Genomic DNA, 26,124 nt, shown 5'->3' with positions numbered 1-26,124 from the left:
TATATATATATGTGTGTGTGTGTACATATATTAGTTTTTTTATTTCTATTTTGTGCCAATGTTTACATTTGTAAGATTTTGGTTTGTCATCCGCAATTCCATTTTACTTCTGGACATCAATGACATATAGCATCATGGATTAGAGGATTGTCCTTTTACCTTATCATTTTCTTTTGTCGTTAAAGTCACTCAGTGCACTTGCATTCTGATGGTGAAAACCTATTCTTAACCTTTAAGTACATACAGCCTTTGGGCTGTTGTTCGTTTCTGATAAAAATAAGATTATCAATGATTGTTTGCTATTCTGGAAGTATGGTTGCTAATTTATTCTTGATGCAAGTTTTTTTTGAAATCATTAAGGAATGAACATATTTGCATAGATTAATATTTCCTGTCTTTTATCCATCATACATCAGGTTTTACAGTCGTGTGAATATTTTCATACCAAATTGCGTTGAGCAATTTGACAAGAATGGTTTGTCCATGCAGGGGAGCAGAGAATAGAAAAAAACTCTCATTTCACTTCTTATTATGTTGTGTCGATATATAGTTGAACTATCATACTTTTTTTCTTTTCAGCTTGTTCATCCGAACAACAAAGACATTCGAGATATTCCTGGATTGGCCCCTCCTGTGATGAACCGCAAATTACTGTGGAGTCCTTGTTGATAAGAGTTCGAAGAGAGTTGACAATGAATGATATGATAAGAATGCCAAGACGATGTGCATTCATGGTCAGATGACTATTAGCTTGTGATGCTGTTCTTGGCCCTGTTTTATAGAGCAGGTAATGGATGACTTCCCATTAAGTTGCTATAGATACCGGCTCAATTTCCAGAAAGCTAGTCTCATCACTGTTGTTGTGCCTTGTTCATGGGCTTCCCTGAGATCATGTTGTATAATCAATTTTTTATTTGACACCGACCTTGAAAGTTTCTCCCTATTAAAGCGAGGAAAACTTCCAGTGCATTTTAGGTTGTATTGGTTTATACCTTGGTTACCTTGTATAAACAGATTCTGATTTTGTAGCCCCTCTTACTAAAACCTCTTGATGTACCATAAACGTAATATATTTTTGAAGTGGGTTTGGCCAAACAAATTACCATTTTCGTGTCGACCATTTTTTCGGGCAAGTGAGAAACTCCATTTGAGCTTGTATGAACTCAAAAATTGCGTCTGTGGTATTGGTTTGAGCTCTCACACGTGTGATGTGTGCAAATTCTTAAAGAAAAGAGAGCAGCAGTTTCAACTCAAAGAAAGAATGATGATCTCCAAATGCATCATTGGTTCGCTTTTCATCTCTGCTGGAAAGAAATTTGGGGTTTTTCTAATCTTATGTTATCATGGAAACTTGGAAAGGAATCTTTGTTTTTTTATTTTTCCGTGGTACGAACATCTGGCCTAGTTCCATTTCTTGCTCTGGTCTAGTTCCATTTCTTGCTTTCTCACGAAACAGTCTAACCTCGACATTTGACTCCCACAAGTTGAACCCCTCGTGGTGGGGGATGAAGAGTCAGACTTACACAGTTACATAGTAGGGAACTATAGATCATTGAGGTGCGCCCACTTCTTATAAAGGTGACCAAAAGGAGTGGGTGAAACTATGAGTGTATGAAAAGTTATGGTTGATCGGGCTTAAACTTTTATTCCATGAAGAAAAACGAAAACAGAGGGAAACACAAAATTACAATAAAAAAAAAACTTTAATACAACCTAAACCATAGATATCGAAATTGAACCAATTTAAGAAGAGGAGTCCATTACTCCAGGCAACAACAGAAGAATAGTGACTAATATTTACAATTGCATTAGCTACAACGTTTGCTTCAAGTTAGATCTAGCTTAAACTTGCGTCAAAGTCTTTTGAGATAAAATTAATCATTCATTTTTAGCTTTGATTAGTTTAATGATAAAAATGAAGGCGGATTGCTCTCAGTTTTGCCGTATGAATCTATATTCATAAATGTATTGCTTATTCCGGTATCGTTTTCAAAGGAGCCATTCTAGTGAGGACCCTTAAGTTAAGGACTTATTGAGGACTTTTCGGCTTATCCCACATTTCGATTTTATATCCACATCTTGACCGTTTAGTTTATAGGTATTTGTAAGTAAATCATTTCTTCAAATTTTCAGCTATATTGAAAATTGTTAAGGCATTTTGTAAGTGTGATTTATCAATTATGAACTTGAACGGTTCATATTTGACAAATTTGGTTCGTCCATTAATTTGATCTAGTTTGTTATCTTAACGAACACCAATTTTTCTGAAAATTTGTATAAATGATCTACTCATATAAACCTAAAAACTGAACAGATAAGATGTCAAAATGTGATCGGTCTTTTAAACCATAAACTGAAAAGTTCTCAATTAGTCCTTAACTTAAGAGTCCTCACTAGAAGAGCTCCCTCGTTTTTAATAAATGATAATACTTTGTAGATTTTTCCAGTTTGCATATTTATATTTTCAAATATAGATATAAATAAAGCATATTTGTTTACGTGTAATAGAATTTGCCTCGGCAACCGCCCAAATATGGTCCAGATTTTGATATTGATACCTTATGTCTCCGGTATACTAGAACTTAGAAGCTCTAATGACGGCTCTTGAAGCAATTTTAAAAAGGTATTATTTTGGTTCCGGCGTCGGGACCGGCCTACCGCATCTAGTTGGAAAATTCACATACAAGTTTCTCATGGCATAATTGATTATGTGATCATAATATTTGCGCAATATTAGGGTCAGATCATCAGCCTAACATAGAAAAAGAAACACATGCATTTTCTTATAGGCGGCTGCTGCTGCATTTGTTTTCTACAAAAAGAAAATGCATCCCGACATAAGAATGTTTCCGTGTAACCATATGGACACGCATCTGGAAAATCCAGGCCAATAATCGAACCCATACGGTCATACCCATAAGCCTAAGCCTAACCGCCCTAACGCACCCAATGGAACAAGAAAAAGATCAGGAAGCAGTCATGGGTGACATGACAATAACATATCATATCAAGTCCTAATTGGCGCTAAACAGCCTTAGTCAAGCAATATCAACTCAATCACATTGTAGGTGGTTTAGCTACAAAACCCTAGGTTGTATAGATCAATGAAACATATTCAAAAACAAATCCGGTAAATCGAATTTGAACATGATATTTTATGCACAGATAAACACTCGTCACAATAGAAAATTTCTTATATTTCTATCGATTCTACGTTAGAAAGTTTTTTACATTTCAATCGGTTATTTGTACGAACCCTACCTAAGAATTTCTTGTTACAAGTAGTAGCGGAAACATTTGCATTTTTTCATCGGTTCCCTGGATGCTCTTGACGTTTTGACTATCATCCGATCAAAGACGAGTAGACGACTGCAATTACTTCACGGATACGTCAGTGGTAATAGTCATAATTGTTAAAATGTGAACACCTCCCAGTTTACAGAGTCAGTGACGCATACGTCACTTCACTGTTCCATATCCACACAGAAACCACATGTTATCACAGATCACTGTTTCCGGAAACTGTTGTCATCTGAGCTTCCTCAACAGTTCTCCTAGCTTTCGATGATTGACCACCAAGAAAATTATACAAAGGACAATCCCATAAAGTCAAGCCTCTGCTCTCTTGAGACCAAACCAAACGCGCAACGACCAAGACCCCAAATCCGCTCATCGGTTTCTCTTTTAAATGTGAATCAAGAAACACAGGTGCTCATACAGCTAGCTTTGAAAAGGGTTCATGTTTTCGTAGGTAGAAATATCATCTGGGCCGTGTTTCACTTCTGTCTCTTTCACTCTGTTCACCATAACAGAGGACTTCAACACTTTTGTTTCGTATATCTGTACTTTTCACATTTTCACATATTTTCCATTTCTCTGTCCTCTGTTGCAGTTCCTATCCAGTCCTTGACTCCTTCGAGTCCTTTGACCTTCAAATTCGATCCGGGCTTGTCTTTGTGTACGAGTTTCTATCCAATTTACCAACGGGGTTTTTCCTTCTCTGCTTCATTGTCTATATAATTTCTTCATTTTCTGTAAAGCTTTTCACTTCACCAGAGTTTCTGCCATTTCCTCTTGTTTTCTTTCTGGGTTTTCTCTGCTTCAGCTTTTGAGCTCTTCTTTTTGCTCAAGCTAGCATTTTTACAATTTCAATCACATACCCAATTTGAGAACAGAGCCTTGTGTTTTGTTTTTGAGCTTTTCATCAAGAAATGAAGTGCTTCTTTCCCTTCAAATCCAAGAACAAACAAAAGGAATCGGAGTCAGCTCCGGATTTGAGGAAGAATAGCGACTCCTTGGCTCCTGTATTAGACCGTGCCGCGAAATCTCTACCTTCACCAAGAAGCATACCAGAATTGTACAAAGAGAAGGAGCAGAATTTGACAGTTTTCCCATTCCAAGAGCTCAGGGATTCAACAAATGGCTTCAGCAGATTGCAGAAGCTTGGTGAAGGAGGCTTTGGGAGTGTGTATAAAGGAATGATCAAGCCCAAAAATGGAAAGGGTAGTGCAATTTTGGTTGCCATCAAAAAGTTGAATCCTCATAGCTTACAGGTCCAATTCTTATCTTCATTTACTTTAGGGAACTTTAACTGTATAGTTAATTTTTCCATTTTTTTCTGTTTGTTTTTCTTCCACTTGGTTTTTCTCCATTACTACTTGGTTGGTTGGTTTTCTTAGTCTTGGATGTGGAGTGATTTTGATGGGAGCATTGAATGGTATATACTCTGATATGAAAGACTTGTTATATTGGATATTGAATTATAGTAGATTGTTCTTTGGGGTTGAAATATTCCTAAATAATAGTTATATATATCTTCATGTTTGACTATACTTCTAGCAGTGGGCCCTGTTTTGCATTTGTTAAAAGACATATGGGTTTTATTTGATTAGTACATGTGGTTTGTATAGTTAATTTATTGGGGTCTCTGTGATTTTATATACATGTTAATTTAGCTTGTCAGTTGAACTTAGATTTTCGTTGGATTTGTAGGAAACAATGTTCAGTTCTTACTGTATACTGCTTCAATATAATCCCAGAATACATTGGTAATTTGGTAGGCACTAGGCATAGTAGAGTGGGGAGGAAGAAAGGGAATGGGGTTACCAACTCATCCTGTTATTCCTTATTCTTCGCCAATTGGTATGGAATGAAATGGAAGCAGATGAGCAGTAGAGAATGTGCTATAGTGAGTAGGACATAGAAGAGACTAAATGCGACAAAATGATATATTCTATTGAAGTTAAGAGATGTATGAATGTGAAGGATAGATCAAGTCACGGAATTTCTGTGGTATACATTAATGACCCTTACATGTAGTTCTGTGGTCTATGACAATTGTGGACATTCGAGTCCGTCTGGTGCTGGAACTCTATGAATGTGAAGAGAATATCATCATTTGTTGTGTTAGCAAGGACCAAAAGGAAAGTGCATACTAGGCAAATGGATTTCATGCATGCTAAATAGACTTGTTTATCTCAGCTGGAAAACATATTATGCAGCTACCCTTTGTCTGACAATGCTCTTACCAGTTACCGAAGAAAGAGATTTTTGCTCTTAAAGAATATAAATTAAGCCCCTGAGATGAAATTGGTCTGTGTAAGAGATTTTCCCTTGAAAATAAATTTTTTGGGCATAGCAATTAACATTTGAGAATAGATAAAAGTAATGATTAATCCCCTGAGATGATATTGGTCTGTGTAGAAAAAGGATCTCATGAGTATTTTGAATAGTTGAGAAAGATTTGCATATCTTCAACTCTAAGTTAAAGTTATCCTTCTTTAAACACACACTTTGGAGACATTATGTGCCTTACTGCCTATCTATCATTTTATGATTTTATCCAAGTTATCAAGCTTAGTTATGGTTTTTTTATTCTTTTCATATAGGGTCATAAAGAATGGCTTGCAGAGGTTCAATTTCTTGGTGTGGTAAATCACCCAAATCTGGTAAAGCTTCTAGGATATTGCTCTGTAGATGGAGAAAGAGGGATCCAACGGCTATTGGTGTATGAATATATGCCTAATAGGAGTTTAGAAGATCATCTTTTCAATAGGGCATTGAAGCCTCTTCCTTGGATAACGAGGTTACAAATAATGCTTGGTGCTGCTCAAGGATTGGCTTATCTACATGAGGGACTGGAAGTCCAGGTGAATAAAGTTTTCATTTATTTGGCCTGTGTTTGACCATGTGTTTTCTTTTCAGTTTGTTTGAAATGTAGAACTATCATATCATGTGAACATGAGACTCATTTATGTTAATTTGACAAATGGAATAACAAAAATCAGTGTGACCTGCTTTAGCTAGTGAAGTATTAGAACCACAATTAATCAGTGGAATGTTATACATCTTTACTTGCTTACTGCATTGGCATCTCAGGTTTGGAACTTAAATTGTATCTACTACTATTATAATTCCCTTCAGTTACATACATTGGTGGACACTGTCACTTCTGTAATTGTCCATTATCTTCATATAGTCTGTTCTCTAAAAGCTTTAGCTGTTGGGACCCTGTGGCTGTGTCACATGGTATAAGAGCTCTTGAGTTCAAAACCTCCGAATGCCATTTTGCTGTCCAGTACATTGAAATTGGACATTAAACTTGAGAGTAATATAAAGGGAGCATGAACAAAATTATCATTCTGTAATTTTTGTGCCACAGTGCGTTAATAGGTACCCCTTTTTACTTCAACACACTATCCCCGGATCTTAATCTTCCTTTGCTGTAGCTGAAAGTAAATTCCGGGGAAAAATTTAAATTCGTCCTACTTAAAAATGCTTTCTGTGCTTAAATGTCAATTCACTCAATTGTATAATACTACATCATGGGCTTGGTTCAGCTCTAATTGTGAGCTTGAAACAAAAGCCATCTTCTATTTTTGCTTCTAGCCATCAATATCCAAATGCTGAAGAGTGTATTTAAGGATGGTAGACACTGGCTTAGTGTATATAAGGATGGTAGATATTGGCTTTATTTTTCTGAAGACAAGAATTTCTATATAATTTTTTGAACCTTTTTTTGTTGAATTGTTTGAATAGGTGATATATCGAGATTTCAAATCCTCCAACGTGCTCTTGGATGAGAACTTTAAGCCGAAGCTGTCAGACTTTGGGCTTGCTAGAGAAGGGCCAAAGGGTGACCGTACTCATGTATCGACAGCGGTAAGTAGATAATAGATGACTTGGTTTACTACCAGCCCAAATTCATTTAGGACTCCTTGTCAACTTCATTTGGAGGCTGGCAGTATTTGGTTTCAATTGCAGTATTGAGTGGACAATTTGCATAATTTGTTATTCACCTTTCTGGTTGTTGGCTACTATTTCACAATTTCCCTGGAATGATGTTCATATTGTATTTTGCTTTTGTTATCAGGTGGTAGGGACTTATGGATATGCTGCCCCGGAATATGTCGAAACAGGCCATCTTTCCATTCATAGTGACCTATGGAGTTTTGGTGTGGTGCTGTATGAGATCATCACTGGGAGGCGTGTGTTAGAAAGAAACCGACCAACAGCAGAGCAGAAGCTTCTTCATTGGGTTAGACAGTACCCTGCAGACAGTAAAAAGTTCAGCATGGTAATAGATCCACTCCTGAGAGATCAGTATTCTTTTGATGCAGCTCAGAAAATCGCCAAGTTGGCAGATAGTTGCCTGAACAAGAATCCAAAAGACCGGCCAACGATGATTCAGGTAGTAGAGATCTTAAAGCAAGCTATACAAGATTCACAAAAGGGTACCAACTCTGTAAATAACAGTTTTGGGGCATCTGGGTCTAGATTGGGTAAAAAGAACCCCAAGTTGAGGTGATATAAGAGAGAAGCCTGTCATCAAATGAGAGCATTATTAATAGTGTCTGCTGTGAACGTTATTTAAAATTTTAGATTTTTTTTTAACTGGCTGAAATGGTTAATTGCTAAGTGGGGAGATGGGAAGTTTTGTAAAAATTGCAATTTTCAGAATTCAAATATTTTTAGCCTTTTCTGTTTTTACACCTTCATATGAACCGAAGTTAGGGGTTTTGGTCCAACATGAGGGTTGTATGATCTACTCGGGAGGGTGCATGTACTTCTTGAGGGGGTTCGAGGAAAAATTGGATGGTTATTTGTTTCCATTTTTTGTTTTCTGAGACTGAACCTGCAGAAAAGAGGGAGTGAATGAAATGAGGAAAGACCAGATCATGTACTCGTTAAAAAGGGACAAGGGTAGTTGATTTTGATAGTATTTGGAAGCCTTGTTACAACGTGACCTTGCTTGTTTACTGGTAAGCGATGTATGTAAATTTGAGGAAATTTCTCACATACATCTGTTTTAAGTTGCTTGTCTTAGAAAGCAAAGCTGCTATGACCACTGGTTTCTAATACCATTGGTTTTGTCATTTTCATTGCCACTAGAGATTCCAGGATCTTGAGTAGTCCCATCTTCGAAGGATTATGGATTTAGCAGTGGCTGTAAAGTCCACAATTTCTTAAATATGTAGAGGAATTAAAACAATGAAGCTAGAGTTCTTCCTGACAAGTTCTTCTATAGTAAGTCCAAAGCACTAAGAAACTTTAAGCTCGAAAGCTTACCAAAAAACTGGATTCTGGACAAATCAAGAAACTATCATCTTCAAGTGACCAAAATTTTTAAGGAGCCTTGCCAGTCAAGTAGTTTACATGATAAGTTTACAAACACCCTCCTTAATTATGTATCTCGAGGTAATGGTTTGTAGCGGATCAGACAAGTACGTGGTTGGATCTTAAGTCAATTGCAAACATGTATCGTGCATTTCTTTGATGATAGATTAGAAATTTTATGGGGATTTGCTTCAAAGAGAGATTCAGTTACAAAACTAGAACTTAACAATACATATTATGATGTGAATTGAGTATTCCAGCAAGACAATATTTAAGTCTGCATCTAAATCCATTCAGAAAAAGAAAGGCTTGCCTAGTAAATGCTGAAATCTAGTAAAAAGACAGCCAGCAATAGTTATTATAGAAATCTAGTAAAAGATGAATAAAAGAACCATGCATGATCAAGCTAGGTTATATAACACACGCGTTCAAATGTCTAGAATTCAACAATAATAGCAGCGAGTTAGTTTGAAACTAACCGAGAAAGCTAGGCTTCGATTACAACATGAAAGATTAGGAAGCGAAAGAGAACTTTTGTTGCACGGAACCAAAAGAGCTTATACTAGCTCATAGTACATAAAGGATCACAATTATCAATATAATCATGCATAAGATTTATTTCTTGCTGAAAAGGAAAGCAACAACATACGAAAACATTCCACATTAAGCCTTGAATTCCTCTGGTTCTGGGGTAATTAGGCTCATTCCCCTCGATGCCAGAATTTCCTAACATCCTGTCAAAACAAATGCATGACAGTCAAAAACAGTATTTCCAAAAGATAAGCAGATATACTATAAGTCATTTAGACAGACATCATAAACACATGAAAAAAGTGAAAGTAGTTTAGAGTAGTGTACCATTTATCTTTGAAGTCTCCTCTGCATTTTTTCCTTGTACACAGCCGTTTTGACATGAATCCAATCTCTTGAATCATCTAAGAATTTGAAATAGGCGTATCTCCAAGAGCTCTTCAGCAGCAAACTCCCACAGACTATCCAAAATCCACTGACAAATCCTAGCACTGTACTGATAAAAAATCCCAGGCTTATGAGACCATCATCATCATCTTCTTTCATATCATCATCAGCTTGTGTTGTTCCATTTTCCGAGCAATTTGGTGTCAACGGTGGTCCGCAAAGTCCAAAATTTCCCATATATACAGTAGCATTAAAACTCTGAAGTTGGGTGCCAAGTGGAATTCTTCCTGACAAGTTGTTGTGTGATAAGTCCAAGACACTAAGAAAGTTTAGTTTTGAAAAACTTGCAGGTATTCCACCAGATATCTGGTTTCTGGACAAATCAAGAGATTCCAACATCTTCATGTTTCCAAAGTTTTCAGGAACCTTTCCGATCAAATTGTTTCCTGAAAGGTTCAGTGATGTTAACTTTTCCATACTTGTGATACTTTCTGGAATTTCGTCTACCAAAGAATTGCTTGAAATGTCAATGCTTCTCACCTGCAGAAGATTTTTCCCAAACTCTCTCTCTATTCCTTTCCATACGAGTTCTACACCCATTCCCAATACAATATCAACCGCCATAGCGGTTATGTTATTCAAGCAACGTGGCAAGCCTCCTGAAATATTGTTGTGAGAGAGGTCCAAAACATGAATGGTGGCTAGATTGCACAGGGAAGAAGGTATGATTCCACTGAACTGATTGGAGCGTAAGCGTAGATACATCAAAGTTGTTAGGCGTTGGCCAATCCATGTTGGTATCCTCCCCGACAAGTTATTGTTGTCAAGGTCAACCATCGCTAGTTCAGTACAATTTTCTAACGAAGGCAATTCTCCTGAGAAGTTGTTATCTTTTAAACTCAATAAAGTCATAATCTTTAGATTGCCCAACGAGCTTGGTATTTTCCCTGATAATTTATTTTTTCCTAAAAACAATAATCCCAATCCTGAGAATTGCATCCAACAATTGGGAAGCTCCCCTGATAATAGGTTATCAGAAATTTCAATGAAACCCAAATATGGAGCCCGCGTTGCACAAAAGGAAGACGAGAGGTCAGAAAACATGTTGGTCGAGAGATTCAAGAACCTAAGCGTCGGAGGAAATGATGGCACTGCACCGGAAAGTAGATTAGAAGACAAGTCAACAACCCAAAATATTGTTGTTGACAGATTCGGCAGCTTCCCACAGATTTGATTGATGGAGAGATCTAACGAATATAAGTGGACAAATAGATCCCAAAACTTATCAGGTAATGATCCTGATATTCCAGCATTAGAGAGATGAAGCTCAGTAATATTTGTCTGCTTCAGAATCCATTTCGGAAAAGCTGGGCCCAGCTTGCAAGAGGAGAGGGCTAACGAACTAGTAAGTTGAAATGGTGGATCCCAATGAGAGCTGAGGTTGATGTAGAAACCATTACCAGAAAGTTTCAAAGACTGTAAACGAGAGAGGTCCCGAAGGTGGGATTCTGTGATGACACCCGTCATAGAATTCATGCTGACATCTAGTTCTTCAAGGCTAGAGAGTGTCCCGACACTCTCGGGTAGAGACCCGGATATATTATTAGAGGAGAGGAGTAACTCTCTCAACTTGGAAAAACCTGTCAGTTCTGGAAGTGAACCCCAGAACTGGTTATTCTGCAAGTCCAAGGTCTCCAGTGCGTTCTTAGAAAGTGAGCTTAGATTGACATCAGGAAGGTTACACAGAGATAACTTAAGCTCTCTTAATGAAGTGAGCTTGCTCAAAGATTGTGGCCAATTCACAGCCTCAGACAAATTCACCCATGACATGTTCAGGTATCTCAAGGAAGAGAGATGAGACAACCACTCAACATTTTCAGAACTAACATTTTCGTTATTGGAAAGATCAAGAGTGTGCAAATTAGAGAGGTTTCCAAGCTGGGGAGGAACATGCCCACTGAAATTAGCTCTTCCAAGTTTGAGCTCTTTCAATTGACTCAAAGAGCCAATGAAGACGGGAATCATCATACCTCCAAAATCATTAAAACTAAGGTCCAAGTACTCTAGATATCGCAATTCAAGTAGTGAAGGATGAATTTCACCTCTTAGAAAATTAAAAGAGAGATCAAGAGTGATGACATGACCTGTATGATTGTTACACGCAATTCCTCTCCAGTCGCAGCAATCTTTCGTGCTTTCCCAAGTGGCAAGAGCATTATATTTGTAATCGGATAGAAGGCCTTGTTTAAACTGTAAAAGAGCAAGCCTTTCACTCTCCAAGCACAAGAAAGTATTGTTGGAGCTTCCAACACTACTAGAAAAGGAGGCAATGGCCAGGCACACAAGGCCAACCAAAACAGAATATTGCATAGATCCTCCACTCATGATACTGATTAACATGATTATATATGAAGAATTTGAAGATGATATGCAGACTGTGCGCGAAGTGAAGTATATATAATATATCTAGCTTCCTTGAAGGGGAAAGATATATGTTTGAATTGGAGGATGATTGACCCAACACGTATGACTTATGGACTTGTGGTCTGAACTGGTCACAACTGTGAACTGTTTGGTAGAATAAATTCAGTTTACTCTCTTAAACTTTAGAGCTAAAATCAGTTCAGTCTCTCATCTTTTTTTTTAATTAGACTCATCCATGAACTTTTAAATCGCAACAGTCAACTCCAAATTTCAAATTTTCTTATGATTGTGATGTCATGTGTTGAGTTGGAGCTGACAAGAGGTCCCACATTTTAGTTTTTAACCCTTATTTTGGTTGAAAACCCAAACTACCCATGTAACAAATTTTTTTTCTTCTTTAACCTTCATATTTTTTTTCTTCTCTACCAAATTCAAATTCCTCTTTCCGTCAAAAATAAAAAGGATTAAGAGAGAGAGAGAGAGAGAGAGAGAGAGAGAGAGAGAGAGAAGAAGAANAAGTAAAGAAAAGAAAGAAGTAAGTAAGAAAAGTAAAAAGTAAAAAAGGTAAGGTAAGTAAAAGTAAAAGTAAAAAGTAAAAAAGTAAAAAAAGGAAAAAACGTTAAAGTAAAGTAAGTAAGTAAAAAAAAGTTAAAGGTAAGTAAAATTAAGTAAAAAATAAAGGTTAAACTAAAAGGGTAAAGTTAAGGGTTTTTCGGGTTTTAAGGTAAAGTTAAGAAGGTACCAAAATACTAAAATAATAGTAGACTTNTTGTNTCCAACCTTAATACGCATGAATAAATACTAGATGAAATTTAGAAATTTAGAAGTTGATGATTTGNTTAAAATTTAAGGGTAAGTTGAAGTACTGATTAAATAAAAAAAAACATAACTGATTTTAGCCCTAAAGTTTGAGGGGATAAACTGAATTTAATCCATAATTCTATCATTTTATGTTTCTCGTACTAGGACTTAGAGCAACTCCAACCAAATTGTTATTTCCTACGTGGCTCTTCAACAGCTATAATTGACACAAAGAATTCATCTCCAATGGAGATGTTATTTGCCACATGGATGACAATTTCTAAGAGCTGTGTCAAATTTGACACAACCAATGCATCTGGTCTTTTCTTTCTTTAATGCTTTCTCTCTCCTTCCTCATTCTTCAAAGTTCTAACCCAGAAACTGCTGCAGGCTTGTACAGTTTTTCTTTTACTTATAAATATAATAAAATAGTAATTAAGTTTGGCATGATTATTGGAGTGAAAATTAGTCTAAAATGACAATTGCCACCGCAGCTGTCAAATTCGAATTTGACATAAACATTTTGACCTTCTTATTAGAGATGCTCTTATATACAAAACAGTTGTTTAATTTAAAGCACTAGCTTAGGTTGTTCCTACCATCCATTATTTGTCAATTATCAAAACATTACCTTTGCCTTTCATCTATCTATCAAGTCATTTTGATCTTCAAAACACTACCTTGGCCAACTTACAGCTTTGGCACCAAAACGCGCGCGGGTAATAAAACGAACAATAGGGTTGGAGCTTGCAACACCTGAACAAGAAATAGCAGAGGCAATGTCCAAGCACTACTCATGATACTGAATAAAATGATTATGATGAAGATGGTATATATTCTTGAAGCAAAACGATTAATTTTTCAAATTACGTAGTCGAAACAGCAGCTGAGTTACTTATCATGGGGTTTGAAACTTTGAATAGTGCGGTTCGGTTAGGTACATTAATCATGCTATATGATCTTGGGGCAGCTTCTATTGCGGACCTCTGACTTGCGGACCATTTACGGACTTTCAAAACGTGTCCGTTGGATTACATGAGCGGCCTACAAGTTGATGAGTACAACTCCTTCCTGTGTGGTCACATGCAGCTGAACACAATCTGCCCCCCCTCCCTCTCTCTCTCTTCAGCGCATCAGAGCTCCCAACCCAAACACCACAAAAATCCCAAAATGGCCGATCACCACCACCACCACCACCGCCCCACCGCCTCTCTCTCCCTCAACGTCCCACCACCTTCACCTCCACCACTCCCACCACTTCCCGCCAATACCCACTTTACCCTTTCACCCCCTCCTCCGCCACTCCCTCCAAACACCGCCTCTCCTCTCTCAACCCCAAACCCCTCTCCTCCTCCTCCGCCGCAAGCAAATCCTCTCTCTCATTCCTCTTCCTCTTCCTCCTCCTCCTCTCCCTCTGATCACTCTACTCCCTCCTCCCCTTCCTCTGCTCCTCCCCTTCTTTCTCTCTCTTCCCTTTCTCCTTCCTCCTAACCCTAGCTTTCTCTCTCTTCGATTCTTCTGGCCATGGGAGTGAGGTCAGCAGCGGTGGCCGACGCGGTTGGAGGAGGTCTAGCTGTGGGTTGGGAGCTCTGATGCCCTGAAGAGAGAGAGGGGGAGGATTGTGTTCAGCTGCATGTGACCACACGGGAAAGAGTTGTACTCATCAACTTGTAGGCCTCTCATGTAATCTAACGGACACGTTTTAAAAGTCCGTAAATGGTCCGCAAGTCAAAGGTCCGCAACAGAAGCGGCCCCATCTGATCTTATCAATATATGCATTAATTTCTCAGTCAGGAAACTATTCTCTCTGCTCTCAGCTACCCGAATTTATTTCCAAATTAATACTACGTTTCCTGCTCTATTGATTGATTGCTCCTAGCTTGTTGGTGGTATGGTGCTTAGAGCAAATGCACTTATTTTAGATGGGTTGGACCAATTTTCAACCCGAATAATACATTATTTATCTAAATCAGTCATTCATCATTTGTTCGACAATACAACAACAAGATTGATTATAAGACCAATTACTATTCACATTTTATATGGACCATCAGATCTTGATCTGAACGACCTATTAAAGAGCTATTTGGAAAAAGCTGTCAACCCATGTCTACTTCTCATGTGCAATTTAGTCTCACGTGGACCCTGTGGAGAAATTGATTCTGGAGTGAGACATGAGTTAATCCTTAACCTAGACCATAGTCCATCAAGATAGGTTCTATATGGGGCCCAACATCAACCCAGTCTAATTTTTTGCTGTTGGATGCAGTTTTTGGTCCAACCTCTCAGTCTAACCCATGCAAATAGTCATTTGTTGCATTTGCTCTTATGGAATATGGACTATGTTTAGTTAGACTAGCATCATGAGATGAGAGTAGCAAGGGAACTAAGAAAAGTAGAAGCCAAGAGAAACACCCCTGACTCTCGAGCTAACTAAGATTAAACGATAAACTTGCACATCTGTAATTCTGTATACATGCATCACACTAGTGACACTACATCGGAAAAATAAGGGCATACGTACGTAGTGATAAATGTTGGAATCTAATCTGGATTGAAGAAAAAAGACACAGCTAGCGATGGTTATTGTAACAGACGAATAATAGAACCATGCATGATCAAGCTAGGTTATAATACGTTCATTCAGATGTCTGGAATTGAACATTAAATAGGAACTCTAGTTATTTTAAAAGTTACTGAGAAAGCCAAGTTTTTATTACAACATGAAAGTGGGAAGCTAAAGAGAAGCTTTGTTGCCCGGAATATAAAGAGCTTATACCAGCATATAATTCGTATCGTCGAGCTCTACAATTTTGATGAAAGAAGTTTATAAGAAACCCAATGAAAGTGAACTATTTGACCATTCGAATAAAACTGTTTTGAGTAATCTATTCGCTTGAACACTTCCATTCTACGTTTTGATTTTTTGGAGAACAATAACAATTTTACAAATTCAAACTAGAGAAAGAAGCCTTTATTTGATATAGGATTTTGGGAATCCAGCTTCTTTAAAGTGAGCAAGGTGTGAAGTTAGTTAAAGTTTATAAAATCTAAGCTCTTTATTTAATCTAAAGGCTACAACATTTGACACATCACATTTTCATCAATTTTTGGTTTTCTATGGAAACCACGGTTAATTTGCCGTTAACTCTAAGAAAAAAAAAAACAAAATTTAGGGTTTCGATCTCTTTGCGTCAAGTTCGATTGGTCTCTTTACTTCCATTTCTCTTTACTTTAATGGCTGCATAGTGACCATGGATGGACTTCTGTAAACCTTTTGCAGTCTCATTCTTTCTAGCACCACTGTCAATCGCATCTTCATCAAAATCACCAATCAATTTTGAAAATAAATTAATGTAATCCAAACTTTTCTTTTATAGTTTTGCACAGAGAGAATCTGCAGTTGTTAGGTTCTTCACAACCATATGATTAAACAAACTATTACACATTTTTTGCAGTCCCATTGTTCTAGCCCCATCGTCAATCGTATCCCTATTACAATTACCAGTCAATTTGTAAATAATTAAACAAATGAAATCTGGAGTTCTCAAGTTTTTCACGAGAGCGTATTCAGCGCACCCGGGTGCGCTATATAATTTTCAGTTTTTCACAACCACACAAATAAACATTAAACAAACTAATGTAACGTAGTTCTTTTCGTGTCAATCCCATTATACTGTGGTTTAGAACAACTGCGAAACTGATGGTAGTGCGCACCTATAGTAGAGAGAAATAGAAGGAAGCAAAGAGAAAGAACTTGATGCCGAAAGCAAACACCGATGACGGGATTTTTTTTTTTGAGTTAACGGCAAGTTAAGTAGTTAACCGAGGTTTATATGAGTTAACATTAAATTGAAGCAAGAGTGATGTGTCAAACGTTGTAGCCCTTAGATTAAATAAAGAGCTTAGATTTTATGAACTTTAACTAACTTCACACCTTACTCGCTTTAGAGGAGCCAGATCCGGATTTTAGAAGTCTTCTGTTGGTGGGTCTGGCTGCAAATTTGCCTCTCCGGTGACAGTTGTGAACATCGCCTCCAATATGGTGGTTGTAGCCTCCCATAAATCCTAGGTGAACGAAGCAAACAACAAAAGCTAAACAGAAAGACAAAAGGGTAAAAATGATATAGGAAATATGCACATTAGAGGAGAGAACGTAACTTAGTGTGGGTAACACACAACAACTGGTTGTGTGTGTAGCACTCCTCTAAATCATAAACCCTCGCTCAAGACACTATAAACATGGTTGCAGATGCAAGAACAAGATTACTCATGATTAGAGTTTGGATCACTTTTGATGATACTCCTGTCCATGCTGCACAAGCTTTTTTAGATCGGATGAACTTGGTTCCACTGTGTAGTATTTTGTTTCTTTTTGTTAAACGGTGTATGAGTGGCCAGGTTGACTCTCAAATTTAGTTCCTGGGCCTCGACCCTAGCAACCCAAAGCCTTTGCCCAAGCTCTGTCTCTTCTCCTTAAAACCCTTTTATAGAAATTTGTAAAATCTCTCCCTCTTTGTTTGTGGATGAAAATGGAGAAAGCTTTCACTCTGGTTCAGACAGTTGCAGTGGCCACTGTCTTCTCTGCCGTTTCCGGCTGGTACTTCCTTGCTTCTCTCCCAACTTCCCGGAATCCCATTCCTTTCAAATCATAACAGACAATTGGCTTGAATTTTGTGAATCAGGTACGGCTTCATGTTTGGAAGAGAATCTGCTCGCAAAGAGCTCGGAAGCTTAATCGAAGACCTTCGCCGCCAGAGTCTCAATTCCGATCCACCACCGCCGCCACCTCATTCCTGACTCTATTGGGTGGTTTGCTTCGAACCCAGTTAGTTATTTGTTTACTAAAGAATTTTAATTGGGTGTGCTTGCTCTTGTTGCAACTGAATGTAAAATTTTGATTTAAAACTGAAAGGGTTTCGCGATTAAGCATTTAAGCCGAAAGCAGAGGACTTGGGTATAAATTACAAGACTTTAGTAAAGACCCAATGCTGTAATTGTAGGATGCAATTCAGTTGAAGTTTACTCATCAAGATGATGTTTTGCTGTAAATGACCAAGGAAATGCTTCTTCCTTCTTTTTTTTTCTCATTGTTGAAGTTTAGATGTCATATTACAGTCTCAACATGAATTTGAATCAATAGTGTTCTTACAGCTGGCAAAGATTAGTTTGAACCATTTAGGGGAATGAAATTTAGTCTGAACTGAAACAGGCAAATAGCTGCATGAAATGTCATTTAGAATGTGAATTCTTGTTTAAGTTTGAAATTTAGTTCGTGTATCATGTAGGGATCCCTGTTTAGATGGTGACTTATTCAGGTGTTTGGGTGCAGGTTGATGGCTTCAGGTGGGCAGTGTGGAATCCCTTCATTTGTTTCAGCTCGGGGAAACATTATCTTCAGGCCTCACTGGATAACTCCCTTGGCCATCTTCGGCTGTTTTCAGGTCCTCTGACCTATCCTTGACACCTTTGTATGCTGACTTGCATTGGAGATACAGTTTTCTGCTGTCACATATTCAAGATGAATCAATTAGATAATGTAGCTTGTGTTGATCAAACTCTTCCGTGTTTCAAGTTAGTAAAGAGCATTCCGTGATTTAATTTGTCAATATCACTTTCTGTGGATCATAGAGGCTTTGCACTACCTGTCATGATGATGAAATAAAAAATGTATCTCCGATTTTCCTTGTAATTTTGTTTATACTTTTCTGAAAGGCTGTTGTCATGAATGCTGACTCGCATTGGATATACAGTTTTCTGCTGTCACATGGTTGTTATTCAAGATGAATCAGTTAGATAATGTCAATTAGATTATGTAGTTGGTGTTAATCAAACTCTTTCAATTTCAAGTTAATGAAGAGCATTCCGTGAATTAATGTGTCAGTATCACTTTCTGTGGATCATAGAGGCTTTGCACTGCCTGTCATGATGATGAAATAAAAAATGTATCTACTTCTCTAGAAGGCTATTGTTATGTTACTGCTCTGGCCTCTGACCTACTCTCTTGAAAAGAAATATGCAAACCTAGTTGCTAAGTGGTTGATGATCTGTATCTGCCTGGCCTTTTAGCATGTACTTTGGTTGTTTTATAAGTAGTTGTCAACTAATATGCAAAAAACACTGAAAAAGGTACAAGTTAGTTAATTTTTTTTTAATTTTTTTTTTTGAAATAAAGTTAGTTAACTTTTGCCACATCAATATTTGCATCAAGCCCTTTTTGTCCTCATGGTAAAGATTGTAATATTGAAGGGACATTGTGCTTTCCTACAAGAACCAGTTTCTTGTTCATCAGAAAAAAAAACAAGTATTCTGAAGTCTTGAAATTAGAGAGGTTTTAGCTCAACAGGGATGAACAATTAACCGTTAGAACTCAATTCAAGAAAGCTTAGGTCAAATCAAAGAAACCAGTTTGAAATAGATCTTTAGTGTGTTTTGTGTGTTTCTGTGAGCTGCAAGGTAGTTATTCATCTCTAAACTGCATCTGCATACCATTTTTTCTTTTTACATATATAGTTATGGTTTTCTTTGTTTCTTTTTTCTTTTGGGTGATGTGATGTTCCTTTTCTTTTCTTTGTTATATTATGAGTCTTGCATTCCCAGCAGTGTAGCTATACTGACACAATAAGCAAAGAAAATAGAAATTAGTGATCATACATTGGAAGTTGTAGATGCTCTAACTAAGAAGCATGAATGCATATTACTTGACACACTGGACTAGATTGACAACTATTCTCAGGACTCATCTGAACATTCCCTAAACTAGAAAAAAACCTGGTTTGAATGAACATCAATTGACCATTCAGGTAATGGAGACATATACAGGGAATTGTTTACCCATCTTAGGCCTCAGGATCTGATAGCCAAGTATGGTTTGCTTACAAATAATTACTCCTTTAATCCCTCACTCTCTCCCTATTTTCTTTTTTCTCACTATATTAGAATAATTAACTATATACTCAGATACTCTGTTTGTACTCTTCTACACAAGAACAGTATCCTTCTCTTCCTGGACATTCTTCTCTTTAATAAAACGGACATAAAGATCGGTTCCAGTTGAGTCACACTCCGACAGTCTTTGATTCCGGCCACCATCAGCCATGCCTTTCACAAATTCAACCATGTTCCTCCAGTTGTCCCCTTCGAACAATCTCTTATTCAATCTTAGGTATGTGAAAGCACTCAAGGCATTGCCAGAATCTGATCTGCTTGTGGCCAGAACCTGTCCATATGCACCAGAATCATACCTCTCGAGTGCGTTTTCTCCTGCGAGATCAATTCCAGCACTCTTGGTTGCCATCTTCACTTGCCGGACTAACCCCTCGGGCGAGCAATTTGCATTGTCAGGCTGTTCTCCATCTTTCATTTCCATGCAGGTGAAGTTTAATACAACCCCATGTTTGCTGAACATTTTTGCTGTTGGAATGTAACCATCTCTGAGTCTAGTATTATAGTAGCCAGCAGTTAATTCAGCAGCATGGGATCTTGTTCTGTAGTGCCAATGAATCCCAGCTACCTTTCCAGATAGTTTAGCTCCAGTTCCTTGGAACACTCCTTTTGCAGCTGCCAGGAGTCTATCTCCGTGCCTTAGTAGCTTCTCTGAGTACCATTCGAGGAAGAACCGTCCGTACTCCGTATTCCAGGTTCCATCTCTTTTGAAAAATCCAGTGTCTTCAGGAAACTGATTGTACTGGCCGGAATCATGAGGTCCAGTCGTCCCCCAATCTCTCTTTCCTTGTGCCTCTGCTGATGCTTCGAGGGAAGCTTTCATGTACTGTGAGAAAAAAAAAAAAAAACATGTTTAGAAATAATATATATACCAATATTCTCTACAATATTTTAGGTGCCTTTATGAATATGATGTGATTCAATTTAGGGGCATTTTGTTGGTAATATATGAAAAGAATCCTTTAATTCACAATTCTTACCTTGTCATAGCATTGGAATTCTCCAATTCCAGGAAACTTCCATGTTCCATTGCTCTCTGGATAAGCTGGATATCTGAGTTCACCACAAGGACCCATACCGACTTGAATTTCCTGGAGAAATAGTTGGAAACTTGGAATTGAGTCTCTTAACCTTTAGAAACAAGTTCCTTATAAACTCAACTATATATTAAGAGAAACAGATTAATATTGATTGATTACTACAAAGTTTTCCTGCTCTGTTTAATAGTTTCTACTTGGGAACAGTTGCAAACTTATCTTTCTGTATAATTGTTTAGCACATCAATTGAAGTTAACTTGTTTGTTGCAGAAACTTACCACAATAACGTCTCCCATGTAATCTCTGAATCTGTCATGGAAGCTCTTCATGTAGTCAGTGTAAGCCTGGATGGGCGTTCTTCCTCTGAGAACAGGCAGTGAATCACATCCCAAGGATATGTATTCAGGATTCCTCCGCCCAGATTTGTCTGTGTACACAAGGTCAGGGTTCTTGCTTATCTCTTCAAGCACCCATGGAGGTAGTGGAATACTGAAAATTCACAAAAATGATTGCTTGGTAAGTGAATCAGCTCATAAAAACACGCATGATTTCTTTTGAGTACTTCTTTCTAGACTAATCCCAAACTATGATTAAGTTTAAACATGTCATACCTGCATGAGTCTCCAACATTTCCTCCACACTGATGGAAAGACATGACAACTTGGATCTTCAAACCATGCCTTTGAACCAAGTTCACAAGCTCTGCATACCCTTCCCAGTTGTACTTGGAAGGTCCGTCTTTCTCCACCAATCCCCACCAAGCATCGACCATAACTCCCTCTACTCCTGCATTCTTCAAAGCCATCAAACTCACATTCATTGCTCTTGGCTTGTTCAAATGCCCTCCATGCGTCACTGTGTCTAGCGGAAGCATCACATACACAGGCACCTTCTTGGAGTCATTGTTATTGCTGCTATGAGCAATACTCGGCAGCGCATGAAGCAACTCCCTCGGGAGATCATCAGTGGTGGAGCTCACCCTGATCCTTTCCTGGAAGAGCTGTGCTTCTTGCAGGGAACTCTTTGCCCTGATGCGGAATGATGGTTTCATTTGCGCAAAGCAAACTACCCCGGAGGAGGACTCATCGGAGGTCTTTAGACCTTTGGAGTAGTCTTTAAGATTAATGAAAGACGTTGAAGAACGAAGCGTTAACGTCATTTGATTCTCTGTGAGTTTAGAAGGAAGGGAGGAGAGAAAATGTGATGAGAATGGTGAAGGGTTGTATCTGAAAGTTGATTTTCTGTGAGTTTGGAAGGGAAGAGAGAAAATGTGATGAGAATGGTGAAGGGTTGTGTGTCTATTTATAAAAATAGATTCCCTCTTGAAGCAGCGTTTGAAGGAGACAATGTTGGTGGGCACTGGTTTAAAAGTGAAAAAAGTGCAAAAAATCAAAACTAGTCAGCCTCACTTTTCTTAGTCATTTTCACTCCATACGTGGTTACCTCTCTTCCATTCTAATCAATATTCTGCATGAGCATGACATTTGAATCAAAAAAATTCAAATTTTTAAGGAACGTACAGGTAGAAAATTTAGTCTCATTCATCTCCAACCTATTGGTGAGTAGAATGGAGACGTTGGATATTTTAGAGAGCTCAACGGTTGAAAGTCCATGTAACAGACAGGCATGCAACTTTAGCGGGATATTCATATGCCTGATGAAATATCTTGAGCTGATGAATCATACCCTTTCTGATATTTTCAACAATACACCACCTGTTATTAATTTGCATCTGTCATATTCCAAGTTTTTGCAAGCTTAGTCATTCATCCTTAAAACCATGTCGACCAATTGAATGGAAGCTATTGTTTGGATGATGAATAGTCATTAACCAACTCTTGCTTGTTTCTGATTTTACCGATTCAGATTTTGAACGAAACCTGGCTCTTCATGCAAATTATTTTCAAGCTTTGGTCTTGGAAAGTTTGCGAAAGACATGCATGGAGTTATTCTATCTCGCTTTGCAGAATGAGGTTCTTCTTTTGTGGAATGTTTAGTGACTAGCTGAGAGTCTGAGACACAATCAAGGGAAATGTTACTGAGCTATAACAATTGAACTTAAAACGTACTAAGACCAAGAAAATATACCTACCTATCTCTTGGGGTGATAAGTATTGGATGGTTTTGTTTGTCACAATGTAGCTAGGGTCTCTTTGGTCTCTAAGTTCTCTCCTACACTGCAAATATTTATGTGGATCACAAAATATCTCAGACTTGCAAATTTTCTTGGTTTGAATTGGTTTAGGATAAGAAAGAAAGGAGAGGAGGCTCTTCTGCTTTGGGTGGAATAGCATGTGGTTATAACAAAGTCCTGCTTTCGTTTTTCATTCTCTTGGAGTCTTTCTCTCTAATATGCCTCATTCAAACTTAACCTCTTCGATGATTTGGCATTTCTTCCATTTTTCATTTTTGTTGCATATTTCTCTAATTGACTGATTCCCTCCAGATTGCCTTCTTTCGGAAAATCCTTCAGTCGCTGACGCCTCCCTCTTGCAATCGGACCGCCACCTTGCACGTGTGAGCGCGCGATACGACTCCCCATGCATCCCAATCTCATTGTCAGCAACTTAGCAACCGCGTTATGACTAGACATGAAAATGAGTTATTATATACGTATGACTCTTTCATCTCCAAGAATTGTCTGTATTTTGGACCAGCTGTTCCGTACTGTATACGATCAAAAGCTGCATATGTATCTCTAGCTATACTTTCCTTGTTAAAAATCACTCCCACCACAGTTTTGAAACCAAGCAGATGCCAAAGCATTGTTGGGATCAAGAGTAGTGTTTTACTGCATCAACTTATGAACCTAAATTCGATGACATATTTACCAATATATTCGTCAAAAGTGACTCATAATTACTCTTGGAACTGGATCAGCGACATTCATTAGCTGCTAACTACTGTTGTAAGTTGTAACAGAAGTAGGTTTTTTTTTTTTTTTTGTTGAGATGAGATGAGATTAGGTTAAACACTTAAGGGCAGTGAAATGCATTGCCAAGGAGTAAGGACATGCAGTTCAAGTATGCACGAGTTTTTGAAGTCGGTTTGTTGGTCTAAATTTGGTCGATTCTTGTTAGCTAAGAAAAAGGAGATTAACTCGAATCTCCCGGGATCATGATGTTGATACTTTGGTCATTATTCGAAGTGATGATTTCCTTGAGCTTAGCTGTGGCCATGTACATGTTAGGTCTACCATTACTACTTTTGTGGAGGTTATGAAACCTTATCCCTTCAACGTTTTCACTCTTTCCTCGATCCTTTGTCTCAATTCATGACAAGACTAATAAGAAGAAACCCCAGAGAAATTACAAGGCAAGAGAAGCCAAAACGAAATGGAAAAGGGACACTTGTTAACAACTATGTTTGAGAGGGAACTGATTTGAGATTTTTGAAATCAAAATTGTTCATACATTTTGAATTTGAATTCACTAAGAAGTGGGTTCAACTTTTTTAAGTTTTATATCATTTCATTTCTTGCCTTGTCGGGCTAAAGTTTACTTCACAGTCATGCCATGCGGGAACAAATTCTCTACTAGTTTAGAAGAGTACTGGGGTAATTAAGTACTAGCGTTTTTTTTTTTACTTGTATAAATGAAACTAAAACAAAGAGAAAAGAGATTCAAACTCTAGCATTTGAATACATTTTGTAAGAAATACAGCATATTCTCCTACCAATACTACCTAATTTCATTGACAAACCCCAACTTTGCAGTGAAATTAGATCGTGTACGTAATTTGGACAAAACAAGTAGATGTAACAAGGACCCCATTGGCGTGTTGTGTATCACAATTGGTACGTACTACACAATGAGCTATGATTTTGTCTTCGTCGATGGTAGCTAGTAGTGCAGATGTGCACTCGGCCCCCTCTGAGTTTGATGTGTTTCAGGATGAAGCTTGTGGTTCTCCATTTCTGATGTTTGCATTCCCATTGCAACCTGGCTCTTTGCTTTGCTTAATTTTTGTGGCACCAAACCAATTTCTCATTATCAACTGCCTATTTTCGACGTGTAACCGATGTGGCAGACCAATTGTTAGTTTTCCTTTACTCATCACTCATTAGCCAACAAAAGGAAAACAGATAATTGAGATGCCAAGGATTTGAGGATCCTTGATGCTCAAGTGGGAATTGTTGATGATGCTAAGAAAGACCAACATATTGGAGCAAGAGTGACAATCTTTTCTAACTTCCATTCCCCGCAAATCCCAAAACGTTTATGAGAATCCTTCGTTTCCATCTACTAGAAGGAAAAGTGCATTCCAAGGAATTCATACTTTGAGATCTTCTGTTACGATTATTGACAATAATATTGAAGTAGCCAAGTAGGTGTATTACAAATCGAAGGGTTTATGAATTCATGATTGTAACTTGTGACCATATTACTCCAGAAAGAGATACAAGTTCATTGAAATACATACAGCACACCTGCCAAGATAAAATTCAAAACAAATCTTACTAAGTAGACAAAAATCACAAAATCCAAGCAGAGAATTCACTAACATTGGCTTCCCTAGCCTCTGTTTCCTTCAGATATTTCAATTTTGAATGATTACTACTCGATGTGGTAGATCTCTTAGCAATAGTAAGTATGCTAGTTGGCAAACCTATAATCTTAGTAGGGCTTTGCATTATTCTATTTAGATATGAAGCAGGAGAAGTCCCTAAATCTTAATGATATGGCATCTATATCAAGCAGGATTTAAATCTTGCATCAACAACCATAGAACCTAGTCATCAATAGAGGAGAGGACAAGAAGCTTTCTTTTGAGTTAGAAGATAGAATTAAAGATCTAAAACATAAAAATATCGGGAACAGTTCTAACTGTAGAATACAAAGATCTTTGCAGTAGATATTTTATTTTATTTTATTTTATTTTTTTCCGGAAAATGTCTTCTAGCTAGTACAATAAGATATTTCTTCATGGAAATTTGGAGAGAGATGATCTGTTTTTAAGGTACTGGTATTTTAAGGATAGAAAGCTAGCATTGCGGAAGGAACATTTGCACAAGCTTATGTACCTAGCTATCCCTTTCATATGTCTGTCAAATTCCCAAACTACTGACTCTATTATAAGCTATATCCCAGTTTATGTCGTGGGATATTAGTGATATATGAGTGAAATGCGAAATTACCACTTGTAACTTTGTAAGAAGGGACATGAAACCAAAACTCCTTGTAACTAAAACAGGGTGACAAACCTCAAATGAGAAATGCAAAGGTATAACCAGGGTAGACCATGAGAATTTGAGGACTCAAGGTGACATAAATTCACGTCGATGGCAGCGTTTCAATGAATTCTTGTGGGAGAAGTTACAGTAATGAAATGGTAAGCACCAGTTTCATGACAGAAACTTTGACACTTTCTAGACCTAGTTAG

General features: G+C 37.7%; 5 protein-coding genes across 6 annotated transcripts in view; 3 read left to right on the top strand and 2 right to left on the bottom strand.

The window, feature by feature from the left end:
* The window catches only part of LOC101303038 (novel plant SNARE 11-like), a 5,667-nt gene extending 4,802 nt beyond the window's left edge, over positions 1–865 (top strand). The window contains exon 10 of the mRNA XM_004300253.1: positions 580–865. Coding sequence (XP_004300301.1) covers positions 580–669 — 90 coding nt within the window. The 3' untranslated portion in view covers positions 670–865. The remainder of the gene's footprint in view (positions 1–579) is intronic.
* Positions 866–3,504: 2,639 nt separating this feature from the next.
* On the top strand, positions 3,505–8,299 carry LOC101302753 (probable receptor-like protein kinase At5g47070-like). The gene is made up of 4 exons (XM_004300252.1): positions 3,505–4,553; positions 5,889–6,149; positions 7,039–7,161; positions 7,373–8,299. Exons 1-4 carry the CDS (start codon positions 4,212–4,214, stop codon positions 7,805–7,807), a joined length of 1,161 nt encoding a protein of 386 aa, XP_004300300.1. The 5' UTR covers positions 3,505–4,211; the 3' UTR covers positions 7,808–8,299.
* Positions 8,300–9,477: 1,178 nt separating this feature from the next.
* Positions 9,478–11,919, bottom strand: LOC101294375 (LRR receptor-like serine/threonine-protein kinase GSO1-like). Its single transcript, XM_004301671.1, has one exon. It carries the CDS (start codon positions 11,917–11,919, stop codon positions 9,478–9,480), a length of 2,442 nt encoding a protein of 813 aa, XP_004301719.1.
* A 5,088-nt stretch (positions 11,920–17,007) lies between these two features.
* LOC101302268 lies at positions 17,008–18,511 on the top strand. Of its 2 annotated transcripts, none has more exons than XM_004300250.1 (3): positions 17,008–17,359; positions 17,445–17,568; positions 18,092–18,511. In XM_004300250.1, exons 1-2 carry the CDS (start codon positions 17,286–17,288, stop codon positions 17,557–17,559), a joined length of 189 nt encoding a protein of 62 aa, XP_004300298.1. In that variant the 5' UTR covers positions 17,008–17,285; the 3' UTR covers positions 17,560–17,568; positions 18,092–18,511. The 2 variants fall into 2 exon arrangements, with proteins under 2 accessions (XP_004300298.1, XP_004300299.1); XM_004300251.1 differs by having other exon boundaries at positions 17,445–17,587.
* A 1,023-nt stretch (positions 18,512–19,534) lies between these two features.
* Positions 19,535–21,999, bottom strand: LOC101301974 (beta-amylase 3, chloroplastic-like). The gene is made up of 4 exons (XM_004300249.1): positions 21,354–21,999; positions 21,021–21,231; positions 20,685–20,795; positions 19,535–20,530 (listed from the first exon to the last, which is right to left on the bottom strand). The coding sequence occupies exons 1-4, from the start codon at positions 21,899–21,901 to the stop codon at positions 19,739–19,741; spliced, it is 1,662 nt and encodes a 553-aa protein (XP_004300297.1). The 5' UTR covers positions 21,902–21,999; the 3' UTR covers positions 19,535–19,738.
* Between the last annotated feature and the right edge of the window lie 4,125 nt (positions 22,000–26,124).

Source organism: Fragaria vesca, linkage group LG5 (assembly GCF_000184155.1).
Source record: "Fragaria vesca subsp. vesca linkage group LG5, FraVesHawaii_1.0, whole genome shotgun sequence".
Lineage (NCBI taxonomy): Eukaryota > Viridiplantae > Streptophyta > Magnoliopsida > Rosales > Rosaceae > Fragaria > Fragaria vesca.
The sequence above is the reverse complement of the archived record's forward strand: the minus strand, read 5'-3'. Positions and strand labels throughout refer to the sequence as shown.